This window comes from Sus scrofa, chromosome 15 (assembly GCF_000003025.6).
Source record: "Sus scrofa isolate TJ Tabasco breed Duroc chromosome 15, Sscrofa11.1, whole genome shotgun sequence".
Lineage (NCBI taxonomy): Eukaryota > Metazoa > Chordata > Mammalia > Artiodactyla > Suidae > Sus > Sus scrofa.
In genome coordinates this window covers 106,631,083-106,658,608 of record NC_010457.5, presented here as the reverse complement: position 1 = coordinate 106,658,608, position 27,526 = coordinate 106,631,083, and the positions used below count along the sequence as shown (strand labels likewise).

Here is a 27,526-nt window from a genome sequence, read left to right as displayed (position 1 = left end):
CCTTTAACAGTTGGCAAGGTGTTTGCCCAAAATTATTAATCATCCCTTCTAAGGCCTTTCTTTCCTTCTCATCTGTTAAGGCATCCAGATCTACAGCTCCTAAAACCAAGAGAAGTCAATTTACTATTGAGTGAAAACAAATCAGCAAGCCATATAGTGCCTAGTATATTAACATATCAGTGACATGTATATTTTCAACAAAATATTACTCCATTCATCAATTTTGTTTTTGTCTTTCTTTTTGTCTTTTTAGGGCTGCACCCGGGGCATATGGAGCTTCCCAGGCTAGGAGTCCAATCGGAGCTGTAGCCACCGGCCTACACCACAGCCACAGCAACACCAGATCCGAGCCACATCTGCGACCTACACCACAGCTCACGGCAACGCCGGATCCTTAACCACTGAGCAAGGCTAGGGATCAAACTGGAAACTTCATGGTTCCTAGTCGGATTTGTTTTTGCTGCGCCATGACGAGAACTCCCCATTCATCAATTTATAAAAACACTGTAAAGAGAAAACTTTTTTTTTTTTTTTGGTCTTTTTGTTTTTTCCAGGGCTGCTCCTGTGGTATATGGAGGTTCCCAGGCTAGGGGCTGAATTGGAGCTGTAGCTGCTGGCTTACACCAGAGCCACAGCAACACCAGATCCGAGCTGCATCTGCGACCTACACCACAGCTCACAGCAATGTTAGATCCTTAACCACTGAGCGAGGCCAGGGATCGAACCCGCAACCTCATGGTTCCTAGTCGGATTCATTAACCACTGAGCCACGACAGGAACTCCAGTAAAGAGGTAACTTTTAAAACTCAGTGAATCTTCAGATATTAAATGCCTAAAAATAAATTCCACCCACTACTTAGAGATAATTTTTTTTTTTTTTTTTTTTTGGCTTTTTAACACACCTGTGGCATAACGGAAGTTCCCAGGCTAGGGGTTAAATCAGAGCTGCAGCTGCTGGTCTGCACCACAGCCACAGCAACACCAGATCCAAGCCACGTCTGCAACCTACACCACAGCTCACGGCATCGCCAGATCCCCAACCCACTGGGCAAGGCCCGGGATCACCTCCACCACAGCTCGTGGCGTCGCCAAATCCTTGAACCCACTGAACAAGGCCAGGGATCAAACCTGCATCCTCAGGATACTAGTCAGATTTGTTTCCGCTATACCACAACGGGAACTCCAGTGCTAAAATATTTTAAAAGTTAACTGGCAGTCTATAAAATTTTCTCTTGGAAAAATACACACTATACTCATAGTACACCTACCTGACTGCTTTCTTCACAGTAATCAAGCTGAAACAAGTCTAATAATTACACAACTATACTGCTATACATTAGTTTATTTAACAAAAGCTGGGAAAGGTAATATTCTGGCTAACTGATTATACCCAGCTATACTTAATAGGGATTGTTTCATGGCTAGTAACTGGCCAAACTAGGTAAACTCTGCTTTCAAAACCTATGTTCCTGGGAGTTCCCATAGTGGCTCAGTGGGTTAAGAATCTGACTAATATCCGTGAGGATGCAGGTTCAATTCCTGGCCTTGTTCAGTGGGTTCAAGGATTTGGCAACGCCATGAGCTGTGGTAGAGGTGACAGATGCAGCTTGGATCTGGTGTTGCTATGGCTGTAGTACAGGTCAGCAGCTGCACCTCCAATTCAACCCCTCGCCTGGGGAACTTCCATATGTCTCAGGTATGGCCCTAAAAAGAGAACAACAACAAAAAAAAAGTCCATGCTTCTAATCACCATGTTATACCGCCCTCCTACAAAACTATTATCAAATGAATACAGCAAGGTAAAAACATCCTTGTCTAGTTACCAAAGGTCACATAGGCTCTGCTCAAATTCACATAACTTGACACTATTCATAATGTTTACAATTACTAGCTCTATGGAAGGATTAGAAAACAACTCCTTCTTAGGCCTTTCAAAACCTTCAGAAAGCGTTCTTGATCCTGAGCTAAACATTAAAATAATGTCATATTATGACATGGTCACTTTTCTGTACAGCAGAAATGGACAGAACATTGTAAATCAAATATAATAAAAAATTTTTTAAATGTCATATTATCATTAGAAGAATTTATTATTTGTAATTTTTAAAATGTCTTCTTTAAAGCCTGCTAACATTTTTATATTGATATCTAATGTAAGACCTGACAGAACAAGACACATATGGCTAGAAATCAAAATCTTTTATGCAACCAAGAATTTACATTTATAATTAGATTTGCATATAAATGCTTACCTGCTTTTTTTTTTTTTTTTTTTTTTTTAAGCATCAGTCTTTCAAATAGAAAAGATCACTATATCTATTTTTTTTTTTTAGGGCCACACCTGCAGCACATGGAAGTCCCCAGGCTAAGGGTCAAATCGGAGTTGCAGCTGCCAGCCTATTCCACAGCCACAGCCACCACAATGCCAGATCCAAGCCACATCTGCAAGCTACACCATAGCACTTGGCAACGCTGGATCCTTAACATATTGAGCAAGGCCAAGGATCGAACCCACATTCTCATGGATATTAGTCAGGTTTGTTACTGCTGAGCCATGACAGGAACTCTCTAAACCTATTTTTAAAATATCTTTCTTGTGTTAAATAGTTATGTCCAAAATGCCTGTTTAAACACATATTAAATATTTTCTATCCACATCATGTAAAAGTATATAGGCTTATACCTTCATAACTACAGTAATAGAAAACATTGAGTGCCTCCACTGCAGCTGGCCCCCTCTGTTTATAGCCAAAAATCAGATCTATCCATTCGTGAAGATGAGCAGAAACATATTCAGACTCCTAGAAAAAGAACAAATATAATAATTATTATAGATATACCTTCAACTACAATGCAAAGAAGGGTCCCTTAAAAAAGTAAGAGCATTTCAAGCACTTGTACATATAAATATAAATCTTACCATTGTAAATAAAATTATCTCAAAATCATGTTAAAAGTTAATTCAATATCTACTACATAGACTGACTATATTCTATCTAGCATAATGTAGATATCATATTTAGTAATATTTACGACATACACATCTCCTAACCAATGGCTGAAGAAAGTAACAACTATTCTCCAAATATGAACAACATTTTTTTTTTTTTAGGGCCACACCCACAGCATATGGAAGTTCCCAGGCTAAGGGTCAAATCTGAGCTGCAGCTGCCAGCCTATGCCACAGCCATAGCAATGCCAGATCCAAGCCACATCTGCAACCTACACCACAGCTCATGGCAATGCCGGGTTCTTAACTCGCTGAGCGGGGCCAGGGATTGAACCCGTGTCCTCGTGGACACTAACTAGTCAGGTTCATTACTGCTGAACCACAGGAGGAACTTCTGAACAACAAAAAAAGTTAATGAGGAAGCTCCTGTCGTGGCGCAGTGGTTTATGAATCCGACCAGCAACCATAAGGTTGTGGGTTCGATCCCTGGCCTTGCTCAGTGGGTTAAGGATCTGGCATTGCTGTGAGCTGTGGTGAAGGTTGCAGACACAGCTCGGATCCTGTGTTGCTGTAGATGTAGCGTAGGCTGGCATCTATACCTCTGATTTGATCCCTAGCCTGAGAACCTCCATTTGCCACTGGTGTGGCCCTAAAAAAACCAAAAAAAAAAAGAAAGAAAAGGTACTTAATGAACTCTTGGGTATGGGGATAGCGATTTCCAGGCAAAATGTTTTTAAGTGCTAATTGGCTTTTTTTAGCTGCCTGTGATCATGTGTGGGAGGAGCAGGATGGTGTTAAAAATGAAATGTGTGGGTTTTAAGCATAATGTTAAAAAAATATAAAGGAGCTGGGTCATGCTAGGTTTGAAAATTATCTCCCATTTCCAGGATCACTAGAAAGCAGAGTCTCAAAGTGAGAAACAGTCTAAGTTAAGGCTCAAGTCAGAAAGTTACCAGTAAAATATGGCCTCAGGCAAAAGTTTAGATTAAGAGTGTGGCTATAAACCAATCTGTTGAGATCTCAAAAATTTAAGGTTGTGTGTCACAGACCCACTCAACTAGAAAGCAGAGCATCTTAAGAACCTTAAGGGCATTTTCCTAGAGCTGCCTCCCACTCAGCCCAGAGGAGATAAGGGATTGTCTTGTGAGGTAATGCAGAATGATTTTTGCCTATTAGAGATGATGCATAAGAAACCGCTAACATTTTAAAGAAATTGCATTAGTTCTGGAGTCCCCGTCGTGGCGCAGTGGTTAACGAATCCGACTAGGAACCATGAGGTTGAGGGTTCGGTCCCTGCCCTCGCTCAGTGGGTTAACGATCCAGCGTTGCCGTGAGCTGTGGTGTAGGTTGCAGACACGGCTTGGATCCTGCATTGCTGTGGCTCTGGCGTAGGCCGGTGGCTACAGCTCCGATTCGACCTCTAGCCTGGGAACCTCCATATGCCGTGAGAGCGGCCCGAGAAATGTCAAAAAGACAACAACAACAACAACAACAAAAAAAAAGAAATTGCATTAGTTCGGACTGAAAGTGCAGAAACTGTTCAGAAAATAAGAGACTTTTGGCTTCCAACTTACTATGTTTAGGAAAGAGGCTGACAAAGACACTCTTGTAAACGATGTTTTTTGTTTTAGTTTTTATGGAAAAGAATGACTCCAAGTGGGAAGCCAAGAGCCCAAGGGTAGAATAAAAAGAGCCATGGAGAACCACTCTCAGAATAGCAATGGGCCCTAATAAAGGAACTGAGGGCCTGTGCCTCCTGGAATTCTGAATAGTTATAAACAAGACACTAGGTGCCTTAGCTTCCCTTTCCCTTCTGAACAGAAGTGTCTGTAATAGCTCCTATGTCCTCGTTACACTACTGTTACGTGGGGTGGGGTGGGGGGCAGAGGCAGATAACTTGTCTCTTGACAGTCTTCAGATCTAAGAGACACACTGGAGAAGTTTCATCCACACTTGGATTTGATTTAGATGACTAATAAGATTCTGGACTTCAGACCTCATGTCCTTATGCAGGGATCAACAAACTACTGGCTTGTAGGCCAAAACTCACTAGCAGCCAGATTTCTTAGCAGCACACAGCCATACCCCATTTTCTTTTGCACTACAATGGCAGAATTTCAACACAGACTAAGCTTATAGCTAACAAAAATATTTACTATCTGGTCCTTTACAGAAAAAGTTTGCAAATTCCTGCCTTTATGAGATAAGATTTTAGGAAGGTCGTGAAAAGTATGTACATTTGGCATGTAGAAGGAATTTAAACACTCTGTGGCTACAGGGCAGACTGTGCTGTGGATTAAAGATATTTGCAAATTCTTTCTCATTCCCACTATTGAGAAATGGAGTTTACTTTCTTTCCTCTTGGATCTGCACTGATCCTGTTACAGCTTAACCAGTACAAGACGGCAGAAGTGACAGCGACAGTTTGCAGCTTTAAGCCTTAAGAAAGTGTAGAAGCTTCCACTTTTGCATCCGAGGGGAGTCCTAGGCTGCCATGTAAGAAGTCTGGCTACTCTGCTAGAGATACCTCGTGAAAAGGAGATCTTCTGAGACTACAGGGAGAGGGAGAAAAGTTAGCATCCCAGTGTCTCAATGCAGTCTCTGAATGAGACTCCAACCTCAGCTGCCATCTGACTGCAAGGCTGTGAGAACCTTAAGCAAGATCGCTAGAACTGTTCAACTAAGACCAGTCAACTCACATAAGGGTGAGAAATAATAAAATGGTTATAGTTTTGTTTTCCCCTTTGGCTGCACCCTAGGCATGCAGAAATTTCCGGGCCAGGTATCAAACTTGTGTCATAGCAGTGACAACTCCAGATCCTTAACCTGCTGAGCCACAAAGGAACTCCAAAGTGGCTATAGTTTTAGGCCACTAAGTTTTGGGATAGTTTGTTACACAGCAATACGCAAATGAAACAGAAACTCCTAACATCTTATTAATAAGGAGTGTGTCTCTCTAAAATCTTGGATCCCTACTTAATGTCATAAATAATATAGAGGAAAGCATCTGAGAAGTTACTGGCTAGTTACAAAGTAAGATTATTTTTTAGAGTTGTTTTATTTTTTTCCCCAATTCTTTATTCATGCATAGGATTACTGCTTACAAATATTATAATCTAATCCTGAATTTCATAAATTTGACAAACTATATACTAATGACAAGGAATGTTTCCAAGTATTGGCCTATTTAGTTTCAGAATCTGCAACATTTCAGCCTAGATAGAAAGCGAAGGAGTTCCCATCGTGGCTCAGCAGTAATGAACCTGACTAGTATCCATGAAGACAGGAGTTTGATCCCTGGCCTGGCTCAGTGGGTTAAGGATCTGGGTTGCCGTGAGCTGTGGTGTAGGTCACAGATGAGGCTTGGAGCCTGCACTGCTGTGGCTTTGGCTGGCAGCTGCAGCTCCGATTTGACCCCTAGACTGGGAACCTCCATATGCCACAGGTGTGGCCCTTAAAAAAAAAAAAAAAAAAAAAAAAGAAAGAAAGGAAAAAAAAGCTAAGTGGGCTCCTGTAGGGGAAAAACACATTATCTGCAAGATCATAACACAATAGTGACATTAAACTAACTCTCATTAGCTTTTGAACTCCAAAATGGAAATTTAGCTAAAAACTAGTAATATTTTAAAGCAGAATTTAGGATTTATGTAGCTGTCTTATTGAAAGCTTAGTGAAATCCTTTAAAGAAAACAAAGTGTAGTTATCCTTATTAGATTCGAAACAAGGGTGGAAACTGTGAAACATCAAAATAATCTAGTTTGGTGACTGGAATAGTTTCATATACAATAGGCAGATATCTTTTACAACTGAAATTTTTTTGCTGTATATCCATGGGACTGTACAACTACGTTCTCGCTGTATCAGAAGATTTGTAACCTCAAAATAAATTACTATACTTCCTAAAACAGCCTATATAATAGATTGCAAATTAATCTAAAAAAAGAATAGATGTATTTTATTCCATCATCCTCTGGAAAACATGTATCTTTATCTTATAAACTTGTCTAATAACTGAACACAAAAATCTTACCAGAGCTTTCCTATGTTTATAGATGAAATCTTCAGCTGACTTAGCCCATTTGGGGAGAATGACATCATTTACTACTTCTTTTGAAACTTGTAGACGACCCAAGTTAAATTCTAGGACATATAAAATATAAATGTATCAAATCATTTTGGATTTAAGTAAATCAAGTAAAACAAATAAAAGGATACATTTCTTAGCAAAACTGAAGGCTCTTTTTCTTGTTTTATTAAGAGTGAAAGCTGAGAATCAAGTTCCCTTCTTTATCTGAATTTACTCAACAAAATAATTCTTATTTATTAGAATGCATTTTGTCAGCTGATTGAAAAGGTAAATGAAAATAGTTTAAAATTAGTTATTAGAAGATAAATCAGATTTATTTTTTGCTGAGGAAAACGAGGGAAACAATAATTATGAGCAAAACTTAATCTGAAAAAAATGCAATAACAAGCATTCTTCTTACATTAAAAATAGTTAACATAGTCCCTAATTAATATAATTAACCATAGTAACCTAATTTATCTTTAGGTTAATTCACGAAATACAGTTTTTTGTTTGTTTGTTGTTTTTGGTCTTTTTAGGGCGGTACCCGTGGCCTATGGAAGTTACCAGGCTATGCTTTCAATCAGAGCTATAGCTGCTGGCCTATACGCTACAGCCACAGCAATGCAAGATCCAAGCTGTGTCGGTGACCTACACCACAGCTCACAGCAATGCCAGATCCTTAACCCACTGACCCAGGCCAGGGATCAAACCAGCATCCCCATGGATACTAGTGGGATTCGTTACCACTGAGCCATGATGGGAACTCCCATGAAATATAGCTCTTTAAAGGTTTTGGTGTAACCTATACTTTAACTCACTTAATTTTGTCTTATGCAAGAACAATATATTTATATAGGCCCAGACTTAGTCAATAGTTCCACTTGATTTTCTGAAAGTGACCAATTCCAACTGCCTTTCTCTGAGAATCAAAGGCTTTGCCTCCAATGGCTTGTCCCAGAGTGCATGATCAAAGGTCATGAAGCCCTGTGAATGCTCTCACTCTCACCAGCCTGACAAATAATTCTACTGAACAAGCAAAGGGTCAAACAGTAATACATGCTAGCGGAGGACAAAGAAGTTGGTAAGGCCCTTTGAACTGGAATTTCCCTAAAGAACACCAGTAGCGACAACCTTGCCAATTTCCTTAATGGTGCCTAATATAAATCTAAAACTACCTCATAGAAAAATAATTAGGACATTTTAAAAGACTGTATTTCACTCTATGATTCTTTTCTTCAAAAACATAGTATGGTTTTTCAAATACTGTGGTAACATACCCAGTCATTATTTTCAATTTGCCTCTTATCTTCTGCTCTAAAAAGAGTCAACACACTTCTACAAAGGGTCAAAGAATAAATATTTTTGGTTTCTGAGCACCATGGTCTCTGCTGCAACTTCAAATGTGCCATTACACTGTGAGAGCAGCCATAACCATGTCAATTAATTGGCTGGTTGTATTCCAATAAAATTTATAAAACATGCGTTTGCCCACAGATTTGGACCATGAATCAATAGTTTGTTGACCCCTAGTATAAACTATCATCTAATTCAAACGCTTTTAACCCACATAACTGTGTGGCTGAAATAGCATATAGCCATTTTTGCTTCTCTAGTAAACACTATACTCTGATAAATTCTCTTACCAGTTCAAATTTGACTCATTTACCTTAGTTCACTGTAGCACTTCCCTAGAAGGTAATGCTAGTACCTGGATATCAGTTAAGCCCTGTCACTGAATAATACACAGACAGAATGAATCTTAATCTATAGGACATCGTAAAAGTGTCCAGAAAGGCATTTTCCAGCATCTTTCATTGGGACTTGTTGAGTCAAATTTTTAATCTTCTGTTTCTTACTATTTTGATTTTCCAAAAACTCTGGGAAATAGAAGAATTCAGGAATAAGTTCCTTCACATCATATGGATTGTCCATGAGAGCCTGCCAGGTGGCAGGGATGGAATGGAACTGTCGATCTGCACAGTCAAACCTGCATGTGGAGATTGCAAGAGCACAGTGATTAATGAAACCACCAACAGGCTAAAAGAAACCTTTAAACTTTCTTCAGGATTCGTCATGATTAATTTCTCTTTATTTATTCTTTCTCTTTGATGTCTAAAAACAATTTTCTCTTATTTTGTTATCAGGAACTAAATACTACCTTTTTTTTGCTTTTTAGGGCCACACCTTTAGTATAGCTGCCAGACTATGCCTCACTCACAGTAACTCAGGATCCGAGCCACGTTTGCCACCTACACCACAGCTTACGGCAACACCAGATCCCTGACCTACCGAGGGAGGTCAGGGATCGAATCCGTATCCTCATAGATACTACTCTGATTCATTTCCACTGTGCCACAATGGGAACTCCCTAAAAACTACATTTTAATTATTATCTTACATAAAATAGACGAAAATGGCATAATTATTGTAGGGTAAAATTTATTACAGAAAGTAAATAAATCTTATTTGGATATTTTAAAATTAGAGTTTAAACCACTCCAAGTATTATAGTATTTATGTACATAGTTCACTTCTATAGAAATTGCTGCTGGTTTAATCCTCAATATATAAATACCTTTACAAACTCTTCTAAAAACCAGAGGGTGAGTTAGAGAAACAGTTCTGTGGCTAAAGTTTTTATGCTTTACTTGCATACACTATTATCTTATTCTAACTTTATTTTCAAGTTCTATCATGGCTTATGGTAGTTGAGAGAAGCTTACATGGTCATACTGCAATTTATTATGCTTTTGCTTATCATAAACCATTCTACCTCATCTCTTTTGATATTGCTTTTTGGGATTTATTCCATAAATGACAATTTCCGAAGTGACAACTGATGACTATTGAGTCATCTTTTTTTACACCTACCAATCTTGGTTTGACGCAGAGCTGAACTTAGCAGAACTCTGAATTGAATTATAGTCCATGATTAGGTCACCAATAAAGTCTAATAATGGTTTATTCAAATTCAAGGAGAGATACCACTTTAATGGCAGAATCTTTTGTTTCGGTGGCAGAGGACAGCTTACAAACATATAATTTGCTCTTTTAAGTGAACGATTCAATGCTTTTCAGTATATTCCGAACTGTGCAGCCACCACAATCAGTTTTAGAACATTTTCATGACTCCAAAAGAAACCCTGTATTTAACAGCAGTCACTCTCCTTTACCCTACTTCCACCCCTGGACTGGCCTATTTTGGACATTCCAGGTATATCATACAGTATGTGGCATTTTGTGTCCGGTTCATTCCATTCAGTATACTGCTTTCAAGGTTCATCCATCTGGTAACATGTATCACGTTTTATTCCTTTTATTAGCTTACAGCCAAATAATACTCCACTGCATAAGTATAGCATATATCAGTTGATAGACATCTGAATTGTTTCCATACTTTGGCTATTATAAATAATGTTGTTAAGTACATTTGTGTACAAGTTTTTGCTTGTATTCAATTATTTTGGGTATATATCTAGGAAGGGAATTGCTGGGCCATACATAATTCTATGTTTAGCCTTTTGAAGGACTTTTGAAGAACTACCAGACTGTCTTACACAGAGACCGCATCATTTTACATCCCCACTGGCAGTACATAACTGTTCCAATGTCTTGACATACTCATCAACAGAAGGTATTATCTGTCCTTTTTATCATAGCCCTCCTTTGGGTATAAAGGGATACCTCAATTTGGTTTTGATTTGAATTTCCCTGATGGCTAATGGTGTTGGTCACCTTTTTTTCATGTATTTATTGGGCATCTGTAACCTAGATGGAGAAACGTCCATTTAGATCCTTTGTCCAGTTTTTAATGGGGTCATTTGTCTTTTTATTATTGCATCATAAGGATGCTTTATATATTCTACATACAAGTCCCTCCTCAGATCTAGAATTTGCAAATATAGTCTCCCACTGAATGGATTGTCTTTTTACTTTCTTGATGGTGTCCTCTGAAGCACAATCTATTTTTGAAGCTTTATTAAAAAATCATTTATTCATAAAATCATTAAAAGCTGAAAAGACCCAGTTATACACCATCCAGGAAGGAAAACTACTTGCTACCATGGTAAACATAACACGTGGCGATATAGTGATCTTGGGAACAAAGTTTCTTCTTGAAAGCCAAGGCTTACTGTACTCAAGACAGGAATGAGGAACACAAACTAATTCTGAGAGAGAAAAGGTACACAGAAAGAGAGTAAAATAGGTAATGTTTACATAGTTCTTGGGGTAGAAAAGGCAAAATGATAATGTTAAAGAATAAAGCAACATGGAGATAAAATGTGAATAAGCAGATAGTTACCTGGAGGATACATGGAGAATGAAGGATTCTTGGATATGTTTTTCTTTAGGATCAGTAGGAAAATGTGAAACTTAGGTAAGGTATAACACTGACAAGTAATATGACAATATAATGGCATCACAGACCTGTTTGAGCTGCTACAAATAATGTAAGGGCCCTCAAACCTCTTTTTTTTTTTTTTTTTTTTTTTTTTTTGATGGCCACATCTGCGGCATATGGAAGTTTCCAGGGTCAGGGACTGAATCTGAGCCACTGCTACATCCTATGCCACAGATGTAGCAATGCAGGATTCTTAACCCATTGTGCCAGGCCAGAGATTGAACCCACACCTCCACAGCAACCTGAGCTGCTGCAGGTGAATTCTTAACCCACTGTTCCACAGCGGGAACTCTGATCCTCCCTATTTTTATTTCTCTTGATTAATAAATTTTTTTAGGCGAATTACATAGGGATTGGTTAGTAATTTCTGGTAGATGTCTTGGATCACAAGCTAAATCAGTTCTACCTCTTCTCTACAGGTTCCTAAGCCCAGTTAAAAATCACAAAAGTACACTAGATAACTGTAAAAGGGAATTCACCTTAAAAGTCATTTGTTTAAGTCAGTTTGAGTGACCCATTCTTAAACTACTTTGGCTGCTTTTATCTAGGGGCTATGATATAAATCAAAACCTAACAGAGGAGAATTAAAAAAAAATAAGGCCATGTTACACAGTACATGACATGAAGAAAAAGTGTCTTCAACAATATGATATAGTCTTAATAAAATAGCTTATTTACCCAAAACTTACCTTCCACTTTGAAGCTGGATATGGAGGGTGGTGAATGGTTCTGTACGAATAAGATAATGCATAACTCCAGCAGAATTTGAATAGTGAGTACCATAATGAAACTTATCAATAGTTCCCATAGGATCCTCAAAATTTTCATACCTAAAAAAGGAAACTAAAGTTTTATAACCACAGTAGTAAAATTAATTTAGGGGGACATATGCTTGTACTGTATTGCTGAAAACAGTTTTAAAGAGGCCCTTATTAATATGTTTCATTATCTACATATTTATATCATCATACCAATAAATGAAAAAAATTATTAATTTTCTGAACAATAAAATAGCACTAATACTGGGTTTTGGAAGACTTTTGCATAATAATACATGTTCACTAGAGATAAACTAGAAACCATGAGAACCAAAAATGAATAAATCTAAAATCAATTATACTTCCCAGAGATAATTAACATCAATATTTTGGCAAATTTCTGTCAGTCCTTAATTATGAATTAATGTAAAATTTAACATGAAAGTATATTTTAATATAAAATGCTATGCGTAATATATTGTCCACAATTTATTTTTTCATTTAACAACTTCCGATTAATGTCTTTCGAAATGACCGCATAGTCTATTTTAAATATATACATGGTATTTATACCAAGCAGATGTACATGTGTACAGATATACAACAATTTAACTGTTTCTTACTTTTAGATAACTTAGGTTGCTTTTATTTTTCTGCTATTATAAGCAACGTGATAATTACACATCCTTTTGTGACCAAGGTAATGGGAAAAAAATACAGAGGGTTAGTCAGGAATTGTGAAGATGAATGTCTAACAAAGGTAAAGGAAGACGGAGATGGTAGACAGAAGCCCTAAATGAGATTATGAGCAAAGGATACATATAATAATTCTGCAAGCACTATCACTAATACTGTAACTATTTTGAATGGTGACATCTGAATTAGTGGGTATAAAATCTAAATAAAAATGAATGGTTTTTTGGAATCAATAAACAATGAAATTTTTAAACCAAAATGCTAATTGGTTCATCAAGATGAGGTCAATTTCCTTTTACAGAGAAATCATAAATATTCAGGAGAATAAAACAAGCTTTCAGATCACAGTCATTTGTACTTACACACAAAAAATATTATTAAAATTTAAAACCTGTACCTTTAGTTATCAATAAAATAAGTTACTTATATAATAAATACTTCCTGTGGGACAGTGTTAATGCTTAGACTAATGGCAGTGAGGTCTTGTATACACAGCAAAATTTCATTAGTAAACTCAATGTTAAACACTGCAGAAAGTCCTGCGGAAGATTTGAAAAAAAAAAAGAAAGAATAATGAACCATACCCTCAAATAAAACTACAACTAAGTCTGTTTGCAAAGCTGCTCTTTGTCTTTATTGTTAGAAGTCATAACTGACAAGTCATCCATCCATGAGTTCACATGGAGAAAAAGAGAAATTAAATAGATTATCCTTTTCCTGTCAGCAGCTTGCTTTGGATTAAAAAAAATTGTGAGATGTTTACATAGTGGATCATAAATATATAGAACTATAAATATTTTCTTGTCCTCATTCAAATTTCACTTTTTAAATTTTTTTTAGGGTTGCACCTGTGACATATAGAAGTTTCCAGGCTAGGGGTCAAATCAGAGGTGCAGCTGCCGGTCTACATTACAGCCACAGCAACACCAGACCTGAGTCTCATCTGTGACCCTATGCTGCAGCTTGTGGCAACACTGGATCCTTAATCCACTGAGTGAGGCCAGGGGATAGAATCTGCATCCTCATGGATACTAGCTAGGTCCTTAACCCACTGAACCACAATGGGAACTCCCAAATGTCACTTCCTAGAGTTCCATTTCACTGCTCTTTAGTCACATTTTTGGTGAACAATAGCTTCATATTACTAATTTTATATCTACCTAAATGATATATTGGATGGACATTTTTACATGTTTGAAGGTTTTTAAGTTTAAAATACCTGCGGAGAAAAATTCCAAGAACCTATTACCCTTTAGTACATACTTAATACAAAGTGAAAAGGAATTCTCAACATCAATTTAAATTTAGCAAAGAAAGGAAAACACTAACTATAGTTATTTCAAGGACAACTGATATATTTTCAAGAAAACTTAGTGAAGGAATTATCTGACTCTGATTATCAAAAGTAGCTGTGTATTTTAAAAAGCAACACTTGATGGCCACAGAAGAAATCAATACAAATTTAAACGAGTTATGAGTATCTTTCAAAGGAGATAAAAGACACTTACTTTTCTCGCATGGCTTTGGCATTTTTATCATTGACCACCCCAATTGGTTTGGATAGATCTCGAAATACAGATGGGTTATTAAGATCCAACTCTTCTGAAGTATAATCTTGTAAAATCCAGGGGAACTAAAAGAACCACAGTTTACACTTTAGTCATTCCTTCCTAGAGAAGCCACTAACTCCATATCTAATATCAAATGCTTAACTAAAGACAAAAAGAGAAAGTCTGTAAGAATATTTTTCCCTGTTGGAAATGTTTACTCATCTTTAGTTCAATAACTAGAAGCATTATTTCCCATAATTCCACAGGAATATTTTCAATGAAGTGAAAGAAAATTTTTTTTTTTTTTTTTTTTTGTCTTTTTGCTATTTCTTTGGGCCGTTCTCGCGGCATATGGAGGTTCCCAGGCTAGGGGTTGAATCGGAGCTGTAGCCACCAGCCTACGCCAGAGCCACAGCAACGTGGGATCTGAGCCGCGTCTGCAACCTACACCACAGCTCACGGCAACGCCAGATCCTTAACCCACTGAGCAAGGGCAGGGACCGAACCCGAAACCTCATGGTTCCTAGTCGGATTCGTTAACCACTGCGCCACGACGGGAACACCAAGATTTTTATTTTTGAAATACTCTTCCTGTTTATATACTTCTTGAAAACAGCAGGGTAGAAAATATACAGAATGGTAAAAACAATTTTTGTATCTTTCTTAAAATAAAAGCTATTATGTGCATATATTTCTGTGTATTAATAAAACAAAGGTAATTCCATATTTACAAGATTTATATAAAACTCACCACAGGATACTGTGCAAGGTCATTATAGGTTCGTCCTGCCATTGTATTTAATTGAATGAGGTAGTCAAAATTTGATATCTCTCTGTTCACCCATTTCTAGATAGAACCAAAAAAGAAAAAAAAAATTAATCTATATCTCTCAGAAATCAGTAACTATTACAGACAGTACTAACATAATCTTTTGTTTCCATTTTCTCTATCATCTTTCTGATAAAAAGAATGGAGTTTTAACAAGATTTAACAATATACTTTTCTTAAATTCACTTCCTTTCAAAAACTGGTCTCTGGAGGAGTGAGTTCCTCGGTAGCCTAGCAGTTAAGGACTCAGCAATGCTACTGTTGTGGCTTGGGTTACTGCTATGGCTCAGGTTTGATCCCTTCTGCATGCTGCAGGTATAGCAAAAAAAAAAAAAAAAAATTAATTGGTCTCTAGAAAAGGAAAAGAGGAGTTTCCGCTGTGGTGCAGTGGCTTAAGGATCTGGCATTGTGTCTGCAGTGACTTGGGTCACCTCTGAAACACAGGTTTGATCCCATATCCTGTGTTGCCACAGCAGCGGCGTAGGTCACAGCTCAGATTTGATCCCTGACCAGGGTGACCTGGAAACTTCCATATGCCACAGGTGTGGCCAAAGGGGAAAAAAAAAGTTCAACAGAAATCTTATACTACAATCTAAAAGGTCTTCTATAAGAACTAAGATCTTCAATTAAAAGATATTTTATTTGAGTATCTTTAAAAAAATTTAATTCTGGAAAGACTGTCCAAATTTGAAAATTTTGTCATAAGTTAAATTTTAATAAGTGTACATACTGAAAAATCAATATCTTAAGGTACTAAAATGATCTACAAATTTTAAATAAACATTATACTAACTATGCTCAGAGAACTACCTTTATAGAGCAAAGGTAGATGGGATTTTTCTACAATAGATATAAAAATTTTCTAAAGACATAGTCATTATTTTCTTTTAATCACCTTACTGTATGCAGCCTAACTAGTTAGCCTACACAGTGTGTGTATGCTTAAGCATTTTGCTAACATATTAACATTCACCTTTAAGTTTACTGTGTGCCTTAAGCAAAGGACATGTTATGGAAAATGGTAAGAAATGAATCTATGTATGCAGATTTTATAAAAAGCCCAATTATTATTGTACTTGAGTGCCAAATTGAGGGGTCAGTACTTTAATGAATAAAGTTTATTCTACAGAAAACAGGAAATGCATTTTTTTCTTTTGTCTTTTTAGGGCCTCACCTACAGCATATAGAGGTCCCCAGGTTAGGGGGTCAAATCAGAGGTGCAGCTGCTGGCCTACACCACAGCCACAGAAACGTAGGATCTGAGTCATGTCTGCAACCTACACCACAGCTCACAGCAACGCCGGATCCTTAACCCACTGAGTGAAGCCAGGGATCAAACCCACATCCTCATGGATACTAGTCGGGTTCATTAACCACTGAGCCACAATGGGAACTCTGGAAATTTACTATATTAAATAAAGCTTATTCCATAAAAAATAGGAAAGAATTGCTGGTGGCTACTGAACAAGAGCAACATTTAAGATTAAGATTAATGTATAAGTAGTAGGAAGGCAAGAGTCGGTAGCAGAGGCCCTACCTTAGTAGGAGCCTACTAACAACCCTGGAAAGCAAAAAACAATGGGCTTTCCTTGGATTTTGGCAGTACAGATTCAAGAGATGTTGGAATATAACTTCGCTAACTTTGGCAGAAAGAAGGATTGGTGAAAAATTTTTTAGCCTTTTTTCCATGGAGTCTTTAGTATTTTCCCTTTTTTTTCTTGTGCATGAATTACTTTTATTATTAAGAAAAAATTTATAAGATATGCCCATGAACTGAATGACATGGGAGCTGAAGGACAAGGCACTGTTATGTGTAAGGGAAACAGATTCAAATGTAATTCAAAAGATCAATCTGAATGGAAGAATAGCAATAGAACAATCAAAATAAAATAATCAGAAGAAGGAAGTTTTACTTTTAAGCAAAAGTCTGAAATATAAAATGAGCACTGGAGTTCCTATTGTGGCACAACAGAAACGAATCCAACTAGTGTCCATGAGGATGTGGGTTTGATCCCTAGCCTTGCTCAGTGGGTTGGAGATCCAGTGTTACCACGAGCTGCTGTGTAGGTTGCAGATGCAGTTCAGATCCCGCATTGCTGTGGCTGTGGTGTAGGCTAGCAGCTGTAGCTCCAACTGGACCCCTAGCCTGGGAACCTCCATATGCCGGGTGCAGCCCTAAAGAGCAAAAATGAATAGAGTAGCGCAGAATAGAGTAGAAGAGACACAAAACTGTGACAGTTAAATTTCTTACCTGTGTTAACCCCGATGTTTTGAATAATTCCTGTGGTGATCTGGTTCCATAACTATTTGGAGAATGAAGTGACAACAATCTGCTATATACTTTGTTTCTAACCTATAAAAAAAAGCATTTTATGACTTAAAACTTGATCAAGACAAACCAGGACTATAAAAATAATAAAAACTAAAAACTACAGACAAACCAAATATACATTATGTAACAGGACTATGCTTGCTTTAATTATACGACGCTCTAAAAAACATGTGCACTGTATTTTCCTGTGGGAAGAAATTTATTTTTAATAGTAAAGAAAAGAAAAATACTTCTTAAAGGTATGCATCAAATCATCTATAAAGAAACTTGGATCTCACAAGGGAACAGAAACTTAGTTACTGACTGTGCTAATCCAGATCATCTGAAAAGCAGATACTAAACACTGAACATGTAGGATTTAATTACAAGAGATGCCTGTGAGGGAAAACGGAGAGAAAAATGAGGCAAGGTGAGGAGTTATAAGACTATGATGCAAGTCACACCCCAAGTATAAGACAGAGAGGGAAGGAAGGCTTGTGGCAAGCAATGGGCTAAAGCTTGTGTACACAGCTAGTGGTGGAACAGTTTTATACCCAGGTAACCTGACTTCAGTGGCGATCTCTTAACCATTTATGTTATTTAAGAATTTAATCCTAGACAAATTACATCTTTCCTTATATTTTTTCTGATTACACATGCCCATTATTGCTGAAGTGAACCTAACCTAATTTCATAAATCCAATTATACCATATATGTTGTGTATGATTTCACAACTGAATAATGTAAGACATTGATTGGCTGAACCTCAATATTCTACTGACTTCTGTACCAATCCATATATATAAAAACTGAAAACATCCTTCAAACACTTAAACATAAACATAAATCCTAACAAAAATTCATGTACTGCTTAGCCCCAAAGGTATGTATTTTTTCGATTTGATGTTTCATTACAGCTCACTAGTTAGAAAATTATTTCAAGCTAATACTCTGGAACTTCTAGAAAGGTAGCACCTTACATACCTCTTTTTTGAAATTAAGAAAGTAGTTGGATTGGTCAACATGAAAAATCTCAAGGGCTGACCTCCTTAAGTTGTACCGTCGTAGGTGAATCTCTCGAACTTGAGAATGAGGCCACTTGAAATCAAAGCCTACTCCTAAAACAGAAAAATATTGGGACTGGGGTATCATAAAAACTTACTCCTGCTATGCAGAAAATATCTCCCTAGTTCCTGACAAAAGTAGCACTTAGGGAAAAGGAAGTCCCTGGTGGCCTAGTGGTTAAGGACCTGGCACAGTCATTGCTGTGGCATGAATTCAATTCCTGGTCTGGGAACTGAGCATATCACAGGTGTGGCCAAAACAAAAACAAAAACAAAAACATGTTTAAATTGTTTCTTTTTTTTTTTTCTTTTTAGGCCTGCACCCACAGCATATGGAAATTCCCAGGCTAGGGGCTGAATCAGAGCTGCAGCTGCTGGCCTATTTCACAGCCACAGCAATGCAGGATCCGAGCCATGACTGTAACCTACACCATGGCTCAAGGCAACGCCCGATCCTTAACCCACTGAGCGAGGCCAGGAATTGAACCCACATTCTCATGGATACTAGTTGGGTTCATTACCCTGAGCCACAATGGGAACTCCCTAAACTGTTTTTTATACAACTATTTTAAAATTCTATAGCTTTTCTACTTCCTTCTCACTAGACTAAAAATAATTTTGAATATTATATCTTAGAAATATTTTTCTTCTTCTCTTTATGTTGGCAGCTTAGATTTAAATATACTTTTCTTTTCAGATAAAGAATTAGGTGAGGAGTTCCCATTGAGGTGCAATGGAAACAAATCCGACTAGTATCCATAAGGATGCGGGTTTGATCCCTGGTCTTACTCAGTGGGTTAAGGATCCAGCGTGCCTTGAGCTGTGGTGTAGTTTGCAAATATGGCTCGGATCCTATGTTGCTGTGGCTGTGGTGTAGACTGGCAGCTGTAGCTCTGATTTGATCCCTAGCCTGGGAACCTCCATATGCTGAGTGTGAGGCCCTAAAAAGGCAAAAAAAAAAAAAAAAAAAAAAAAAAGAATTAGGTGAGAGGCCTATACGAAAAAGTATACATAAAAACAAAATTAAGATTATATTTTGTAACTTAAATTTATACTTGTCCACTCCAGACAAGCCTTTTAAAGAATACTGGTGATAAAAAAAGAAGCAGTCCCTTCAGTTTACTGTTGAATAATAAATTTAATCCCATATTGACTTTCCATTTCGACTTTTACGTGATAGAGTATAATTACACAGTCCCACCTTATTGCTTCCTTCTCATTAATGATTGAAAAACTGGATACTTAACTACTGAACAACAGAAATTATTTCCCCAGAACTCCTTACCATCTTCTTTTTCAATGCTGCCATCATAGAAGTAAATGTGTTGAGTAGTGATTTCTAATCTGCCAGGAATGACGTCAATTATTGTAATGAGTTCGCAGTCCTCTGACAACACCAATTTTTCTTTTTGATCTTGTTCTTCCTTCTCATCACTGTAAAAACAAAAACCAACTGAAAAAATATCCATTACATATTCTGTATAAATGGAAAAGAACATCATATCTAAATATGAATCTCATGTCTGTAAAATTACTATGCAAGAAAGAGTACTTGAATTTTCTACAAAAAATATTCCACTTCATATTAAATTACTTAAATGTTGTCCAAATAAACTTATTACACATTAAGAGAGCTCCTGCTGTGGCTCAACAGAAATGAATCTGACTAGCACACATGAGGACGACGCAGGTTCGATCCCTGGTCTCACTCAGTGGGTTAAGGATCCGGTGTTGCCATGAGCTGTGCTATAGGTTGCAGATGTGGCTTGACTCTGACGTTGCTGTGGCTGTGGTGTAGGCCAGTGGCTACAGCTCTGATTTGATCCTCTAGGCTGGGAACCTGCATATGAAGCAGGGATGGCCCTAAAAAGCATAAACAAAACAAAACAAAAACCCTTATTACACAATAAAAATGTTTTACATTTTAATGGTATATGACCCATTAAAACAAAATCTAGTGAATCTTTAATAGTACTGGTAGAGGGCAGTTCAAACATGCAGCAAGACTAGTTATATTCGGGAGACATGAATTGACCCAGGGAATAAATGAATCTGTGAATAAAGGATTGTGTCACTAGCGGTGTTTCAAAATTATCAGAAGTATTATTATAATTGATTCTTAAACTGTAAAATGTGATGTTTCAAGAGCGACTGAAACTACAGCCTCATCACAGTACCTGAGAGTGTAAATGGAGATAACATTGCCACATCATACTTAAAGCAAAATCACCTTGTATTTGGAGGATTCTTATCAATTATGTTTATGGGAAGGAGTAATTGGGAAGGGACAGTTTTCTGGTGGCCTAGGTGACTTTTAACTGCCATGTATAGAAATGAGAACTCCTATGACTTACGGAAAGTTATGCGAGTAAATCCTTCATACCACCTGCTCTCTGGTCCTAGATATTTCACATGTGCCTTATTTCCAGGATAGAAATGACTAAATCTAATTTTGTTTCCAATGGATTTCCATAGGGAAGCTTTATAAGTATCACCAACCTAACTGGTAGTACTGCAACTCTTAGCTTAAAGCTAAGTTTAAAAAAAAATTGATGTTTTCCTAAAGAGTGAAATTCCAATATTTATAGTGATAAAAGAAAAATAAATGACCCAAGAGAGTAAACAGTCTGAAGGTTAAGTGTATTCTATGAAAGAAAGAGTTTTGGCTTTTCAGTTGAAAATGAGTAAGACTGACATCTGATGAATTCACTAGTCACTGAAGAAAGAAAATTAAATTACATTAAAGGGCTGATGAAGTAACATACTAAAACCAAATATAGCTTTCTAGATAAACCCACCCCGGCCAAGTTCCCTGAAAATAATCAATGAAATATTTAATTATTATATTTCATGCTGTACCTTCCATCTAAACACTTCAGCTGTATCCCATACATTTGATATGTTTTGTGTTCATTATCACTCTGCTCAAAATATTTTCTAATTTCAAGGTCCAGTTCCAAATTAACCCAATTCTAAGAAACCTCCTTCAGTAGTCTCAGTTCACACTGATGAGACTCCTAACAGCTAGTACAGATAGTATCAACTGTTGGACCCTGGAAATACATAGTATTAGAATATCAAGTAAATATTTTCCACGTTATTTTTTCTTCATTGGCTGTACCCATGGCACATGGAAGTTCCCGGACCAGGGATCGAACCTGTGCTGCAGCTGCGATTTATGCCATAGCTGCAGCAGCACTGGATCCTTAACCCACTGTGCCAATCTGGGGATTGAACATGTCCCTCCGCAGCAACCGGAGCCACTGAAGTCAGATCCTTAACTCACTGCACCACAGAAGGAACTCCCTCCACAATTTTATAATCCCTTTCTCTGAATGAAATAATTTTACATTCTTTCGAGTACTTATACATACATATTTACTCTGGTTGTTATTTCTTCTTCTGGAAGATCTAATTTATCCTCGTCCATATCACTAACTTTGACTTGTTTCACTACTTCCAAAAGCAATGAATCACTGGAAGGCTGTGAGTGTTGGATACCTGTTTAAACATAAAATATCTGTTAAACACAAAGCAGAAAAAAAAATTCTATTATAGTCCTTCTGTAATTTCTGTTAATTATAACAATGTGTATTATCAATAAAGTACTTGAAATTTTCTAAGATAAAAAGAAATTTACTAACAGAAAAGTTTTTATACACGATTCAGAGTTATCAATACTGTTTGTGATTTTTTAAAATTATAAGATAATAAAGGAACTTAAATGTTTTTAGGAGTTCCCGTCGTGGCTCAGTGGTTAACGAATCCAACTAGGAACCATGAGGTTGCGGGTTCGATCCCTGGTCTCGCTCAGTGGGTTAAGGATCCAGCATTGCCGTGAGCTGTGGTGTAGGTTACAGATGTGGCTCAGATCCCGCGTTGCTGTGGCTGTGGCGTAGGCAGGCGGCAACAGCTCTGATTTGACCCCTGGCCTGGGAACCTCCATATGCTGCGGGAGCGGCCCAAGAAATGGCAAAAAGACAAAAAAACAAACAAAACAACAAAAAAAAAACTTAAATGTTTTTAAAATATGGTATCTATTTTTAAGGATAGTATTATTTATTTTAGAAATAGGCCAAGTAATCTCTTTAATCATATTTACGTGTAAGCATACAAATATGTTAACTCAAAGAAAGAATTATTCTCACATTAGTACAGTAGAATGATTTTTAATGTGCATTTGTACTAAAGAAATATTAAGAATGTGACAAATTATCTTTAATTACAAGATAAAACATAGGAGTTCCCATTGTGGCACAGCAGAAATGAATCCGACTAGGAACCATGAGGTTGCAGGTTCAATCCCTGGTCTTGCTCAGTGGGTTAAGGATCCGGCGTTGCTGTGAGCTGTGGTGTAGGTCACAGACGCGGCTCGGATCTGGTGTTGCTGTGGCCCTGGCGTAGGCTGGCAGCTACAGCTCTGACTGGACCCCTAGCCTGGGAACCTCCATATGCCACGCGTGCAGCACTGAAAAAAAAAAAAGATAACACAGAGACCAAAAGCAGAAGTGTTCCTTTCTTCTTCTTTTTTAGGGCTTCACCTTCGGCATATACAAGTTCCCAGGCCAGCAGTCAAATCAGAGCCGCAGGTACTAGCCTGCACCACAGCCACTGCAATGCCAGATCTGAGCCACTGCAGACTTGTGGCAATGCTGGATCCTTAACCCACTGAGTGAGGCCAGGGATTGAACCCTCATCCTCATGGATACTAGTCAAGCTGTTAACCCAGTGAGCCACAACAGGAACTCCCTGAAGTGTTCCTTTCTGGAGTATGAGGGATTTAATAGATAATTCCAACACACATATATATACATAAAAATATAATAAACTATGCATTTTTAATGTGATAAATTATTACATTATATAAGAAGGCAGGGCTAATGTAATGGAAAGAACATGGGTTGCGAAGTGGTAAACCTAAATTCAAATTCTTCTTTTTTTTTTTAGGGCTGCACCTGCAGCATATGGAGAGTCCCAGGCTAGGGGTCTAATAGGAGCTACAGCTGCCAGTCTAGGCCACAGCCACAGCAACACCAGATCCAAGCTGCATCTGTGGCCTACACCACAGCTCAGGGCAACGCCGGATCCTTAACCCACTGAGAGAGGCCAGGGATCGAACCCACAACCTCATGGTTCCTAGTCAGATTCATTTCCACTGACCCACGACGGGAACTCCTAAATTGAACTTCTCTCCTGCCATTTATTAACCATATTTCGCATGTAGAAAGTAAAAATAATTCATGCTAAATGACAAATCATTGTAAAGCTGACAAAACCTCCCTTAATTTCTCAAATGGTATCATTGCTCTGTCATGTAAAATGAATTACCCAAATGTAGAGTTGCATTTTTCTTTGTAAATATGCTATAAGTTCCTCCATACCAGGAATTACCGACTCACACTTTTACAGTACCAAGTAACTATTTCTACTGAACATATTCTTCTCCTGTGGCCTAATATAAACAAAAATTTATTTTTAAACATTTACTTACACAAAAGTACCTAAGAATGCAATAAAACATGGAAAGCAAGAAGTCTAGATAATCTGATACAAATAGACAATTGACTTTATGTAGTCAATTAGAGTACGTAATTCTATGTTACAGAGTAACAGTACTCCATGAGAGATGAATTGAAAATCTGATGTGGACTTCCCCAGTGGCCTAGTGGTTAAAGGATCCAGCATTATCACTGCTGTGGTGCAGGTTTGCTTCCTGGCCTGGGAACTTCTGTACACTATGGGTACAGCCAAAAATAGAAAAGAAAAGAAAATCTGATGGAAGACTGGTGCATAAACTGAGGAAAGAAAGCACTACAGGCAAGAAAGTCAGCTGGGAAAACTATTTTAAGTGTGGGAAAAGACAGCACTAAGCTAAGCCAAATAAGGAAAAATATTCAAAGTATACGTAAGAGAATTAACAGGACACTGTACATAAAGACCTACTGTGTATAGGGAATTAAGAGAGATGAAGATCAGAGCTCCCTCAGTGGCTTAGAGAATTAATGATCTGGTGTTAGCAAGGCTGTGGTACAGGTTGGATCCCAGGCTCTGGAACTTCTGCATGCCATGGATGTGGCCAAAAAATTTTTTAAAAAATTTAAAGGAGGGATGAATATAGACTCATAGTTAATACTGATAATTTAAATCTGAGTAACTAACAGATTTAGAGACAATGATAACTATAAGATACATGAGAAGCAGCATCTAGGGTTAGGTCTAGGGTTAGAAGCAGACAAATGAGAAAAGATAATGGATTCAGTTTCCAAATAAATGTTATACGAGACCTCTGTGGAAGAGGTATCACAACAGGCAGTTGGAAACCTTGGTCTAAAGTTCACAAATCAGGAGTCCCTGCTGTGGTGCAAGGGGATTGGCCATGTCTCAGTAGTGCCAAGATGTGGGTTTGATTGTCGGAGGTCCAGCACAGTAGGTTACAAGGATCTGGCATTGTCGCAGCTGTGGAGTATGTTGCACCTGTGGCTTAGATCTGATCCCTGGTCCAGGAACTCCATATGCTGCAGGGCAACCAAGCAAGAAGAAAAAAGAAAGAAAAAGTTCAAAAGGCAGGTGAGAATTATGAAAACAGGTAGGAAAGCATTATCATATGTATCATTATAAATACATTTTATATGTAGTGGTGAAATCATGAGATCACCACCTCACCAAGAGAAGTTTATATAAAAGACAAGATAGCCAGGCACAAATGTGAGAATTATCATTGGTAAAAGATGAATTGTCAATTAAAAGAATACTCTAGGGAAAAAAGACTAGCAATTGGTAAGAAAAGTAGGAGGTTAAGCAGCAGTGCTAAAATAATATACTTATGGAGAAGGACAACTACCAATGCTTCAGAGACAATGGAAGCAGTATAAAACTAAAACTAAGTTGTTGCATTTGGTAATCAGAAGAGTATTTCTAATGGAGAAGTGTAGACAAAAATTTCCTAAAACCAAATATTTTTAATGATACAATTACAAATATACTTTCTTTTTGACTATTTAAATTCCATAGTTTATAGGTGAGTGTACTCCAAAAGATAATTCACAAATTACTTGTTTGGAATTCACAAAGAATTTCCCATCAAAAAAGTTATGAATAATGGTTAACTTTGTGGGTTACCCCATAATGTAAAAGAGATTCTGAATACATGCAATGGGATGCTTATACAGTTGTACTGGGGTAGGTGAAACAAAAGAAAAGAAAAAAACCCATCATGAATTCTGGCAGCTGATGAAAATACTCATAAACATATGGAGTAGGTAAACATTTTGCAGTTAATTTGAAAATCTGAAAAGTCTGAAATCTAATATCTGAAGTAAACTTCAGGGCATTTAGTTTTAAAGATTGATGCCACTGGTTTTGTACTAGTCTCAATTTCACATTGAAATGATTATTTTTTTCTGTACAATTTTCTTGTCATCATTATACTTGGGGTGATTTTGAAAAGCAGATAAAGAGAGAAACAGAGATGGGAAAAAAAAGAAGGGGCATTGGTTTTCCTGGACTTGAAGCAACTGACTAGGGAGTTTCCTTGTGGGTTAAGGATTGTCACTGTAGCAACAGGGTCACTGTTGTGGCACAGGTTTGATCCCTGGTCCAGGAACTTCAACATGCTGCAGGCATGGCCAAAAAAGAAAAAAGAAAAAACCCCAAGACCAAGAAGAAGAAGAAAATTACTTCTGTATACATGTGTAGAAGTGCAAAAAAGGAGACGAAGAAGGACAGGGAATTTCCTGGAGTGAGATTTCTTAGCAAAAATGAAGAAAAAATAAAGAACACCATTCCTTAAATATAACTAAATTGAAATCATTCACCAAAAGATGTTTTCTGGGTGATAAGCAGAGTAGAATTTCAAGAGTTAGAGAAAGCATAACAGTCTCAGAATATACATGACGGGACAAGCTATATGCAACTGACAATTCCTATATAAAAGACACTGTCAAAGTTAGTGTTTGTATCATGGGCAAGGCCTTTATTTTCCATTAAGGAAAGTACCTTACTGTGTCTGATTTATTTCAGAATGTAAGACTCTAAATGGCAGATATCATAGCTCTCTAAATTTTATAGCATTTGACTGTATTAGCCAATTTATGGCATTTTTTAAAAAGTAAGATTAAAAAACTGGTACTTATTTCATTTATAACTTAGTTATTGAACACAAAGAGCATAGATGGATTTAGTACAGTTAATTACAATTTAGTATACACATGACTAGCCAATGACTTTTAACAATCAATATCATTTTGGGGTATTTCATAGACCTCTCCTCAAAAACAAAAAGATGCCAAGTCAAATAGGTCATTATAAAGGAATGCTTCCTAAAGAATTGTAGAAACTATTTAAAATCTGTTTTGATAAACCACGAGGCCATACATTTTTAAGCACTTTTTTTTTTTTTCCAAAAAAGGCATTAGCCCATCAAAATACTAAATTATCCAGAGTTCTATAAGAAGAATAGGTGATAAAAAAAAAAAAAAGGCCTAGGGAGTTCCCGTCGTGGTGCAGTGGTTAACGAATCCGACTAGGAACCACGAGGTTGCGGGTTCAGTCCCTGCCCTTGCTCAGTGGGTTAACGATCTGGCGTTGCCGTGAGCTGTGGTGTAGGTTGCAGAAGTGGCTTGGATCCTGCGTTGCTGTGGCTCTGGTGTAGGCTGGCAGCTACAGCTCCGATTAGACCCCTAGCCTGGGAACCTCCATATGCCGCGGGAGCGGCCCTAGAAATGGCAAAAAGACAAAAAAAAAAAAAAAAAAGGCTTAAAGAGTTGTTAAGAATTCTAAACATAATATTAGCTTCAGTTTTGGTAAGCAAAAGGCTAAGGTTAAAGGACCATTGTTTCACAATAGATAGAGATAACACATTTCATATGAACGACAGTATAATTTTGTGAGTTTAAAT

The 27,526-nt window shown here is 37.4% G+C and overlaps 1 protein-coding gene across 7 annotated transcripts in view; it reads right to left on the bottom strand.

Moving 5' to 3' along the window:
- NBEAL1 (neurobeachin like 1) overlaps positions 1 to 27,526 on the bottom strand; it is a 170,684-nt gene that overhangs the window by 28,077 nt on the left and 115,081 nt on the right. For all 7 annotated transcript variants that reach the window (XM_021075105.1, XM_021075106.1, XM_021075109.1 and 4 more), the window contains 11 exons: positions 22,005 to 22,131; positions 19,916 to 20,064; positions 18,551 to 18,684; positions 17,506 to 17,607; positions 15,177 to 15,272; positions 14,384 to 14,508; positions 12,111 to 12,251; positions 8,876 to 9,006; positions 6,981 to 7,090; positions 2,684 to 2,801; positions 2 to 99 (listed from right to left, as the gene is read on the bottom strand). In XM_021075105.1, the coding sequence (XP_020930764.1) occupies positions 2 to 99; positions 2,684 to 2,801; positions 6,981 to 7,090; positions 8,876 to 9,006; positions 12,111 to 12,251; positions 14,384 to 14,508; positions 15,177 to 15,272; positions 17,506 to 17,607; positions 18,551 to 18,684; positions 19,916 to 20,064; positions 22,005 to 22,131 (1,331 nt within the window). The remainder of the gene's footprint in view (position 1; positions 100 to 2,683; positions 2,802 to 6,980; positions 7,091 to 8,875; positions 9,007 to 12,110; positions 12,252 to 14,383; positions 14,509 to 15,176; positions 15,273 to 17,505; positions 17,608 to 18,550; positions 18,685 to 19,915; positions 20,065 to 22,004; positions 22,132 to 27,526) is intronic.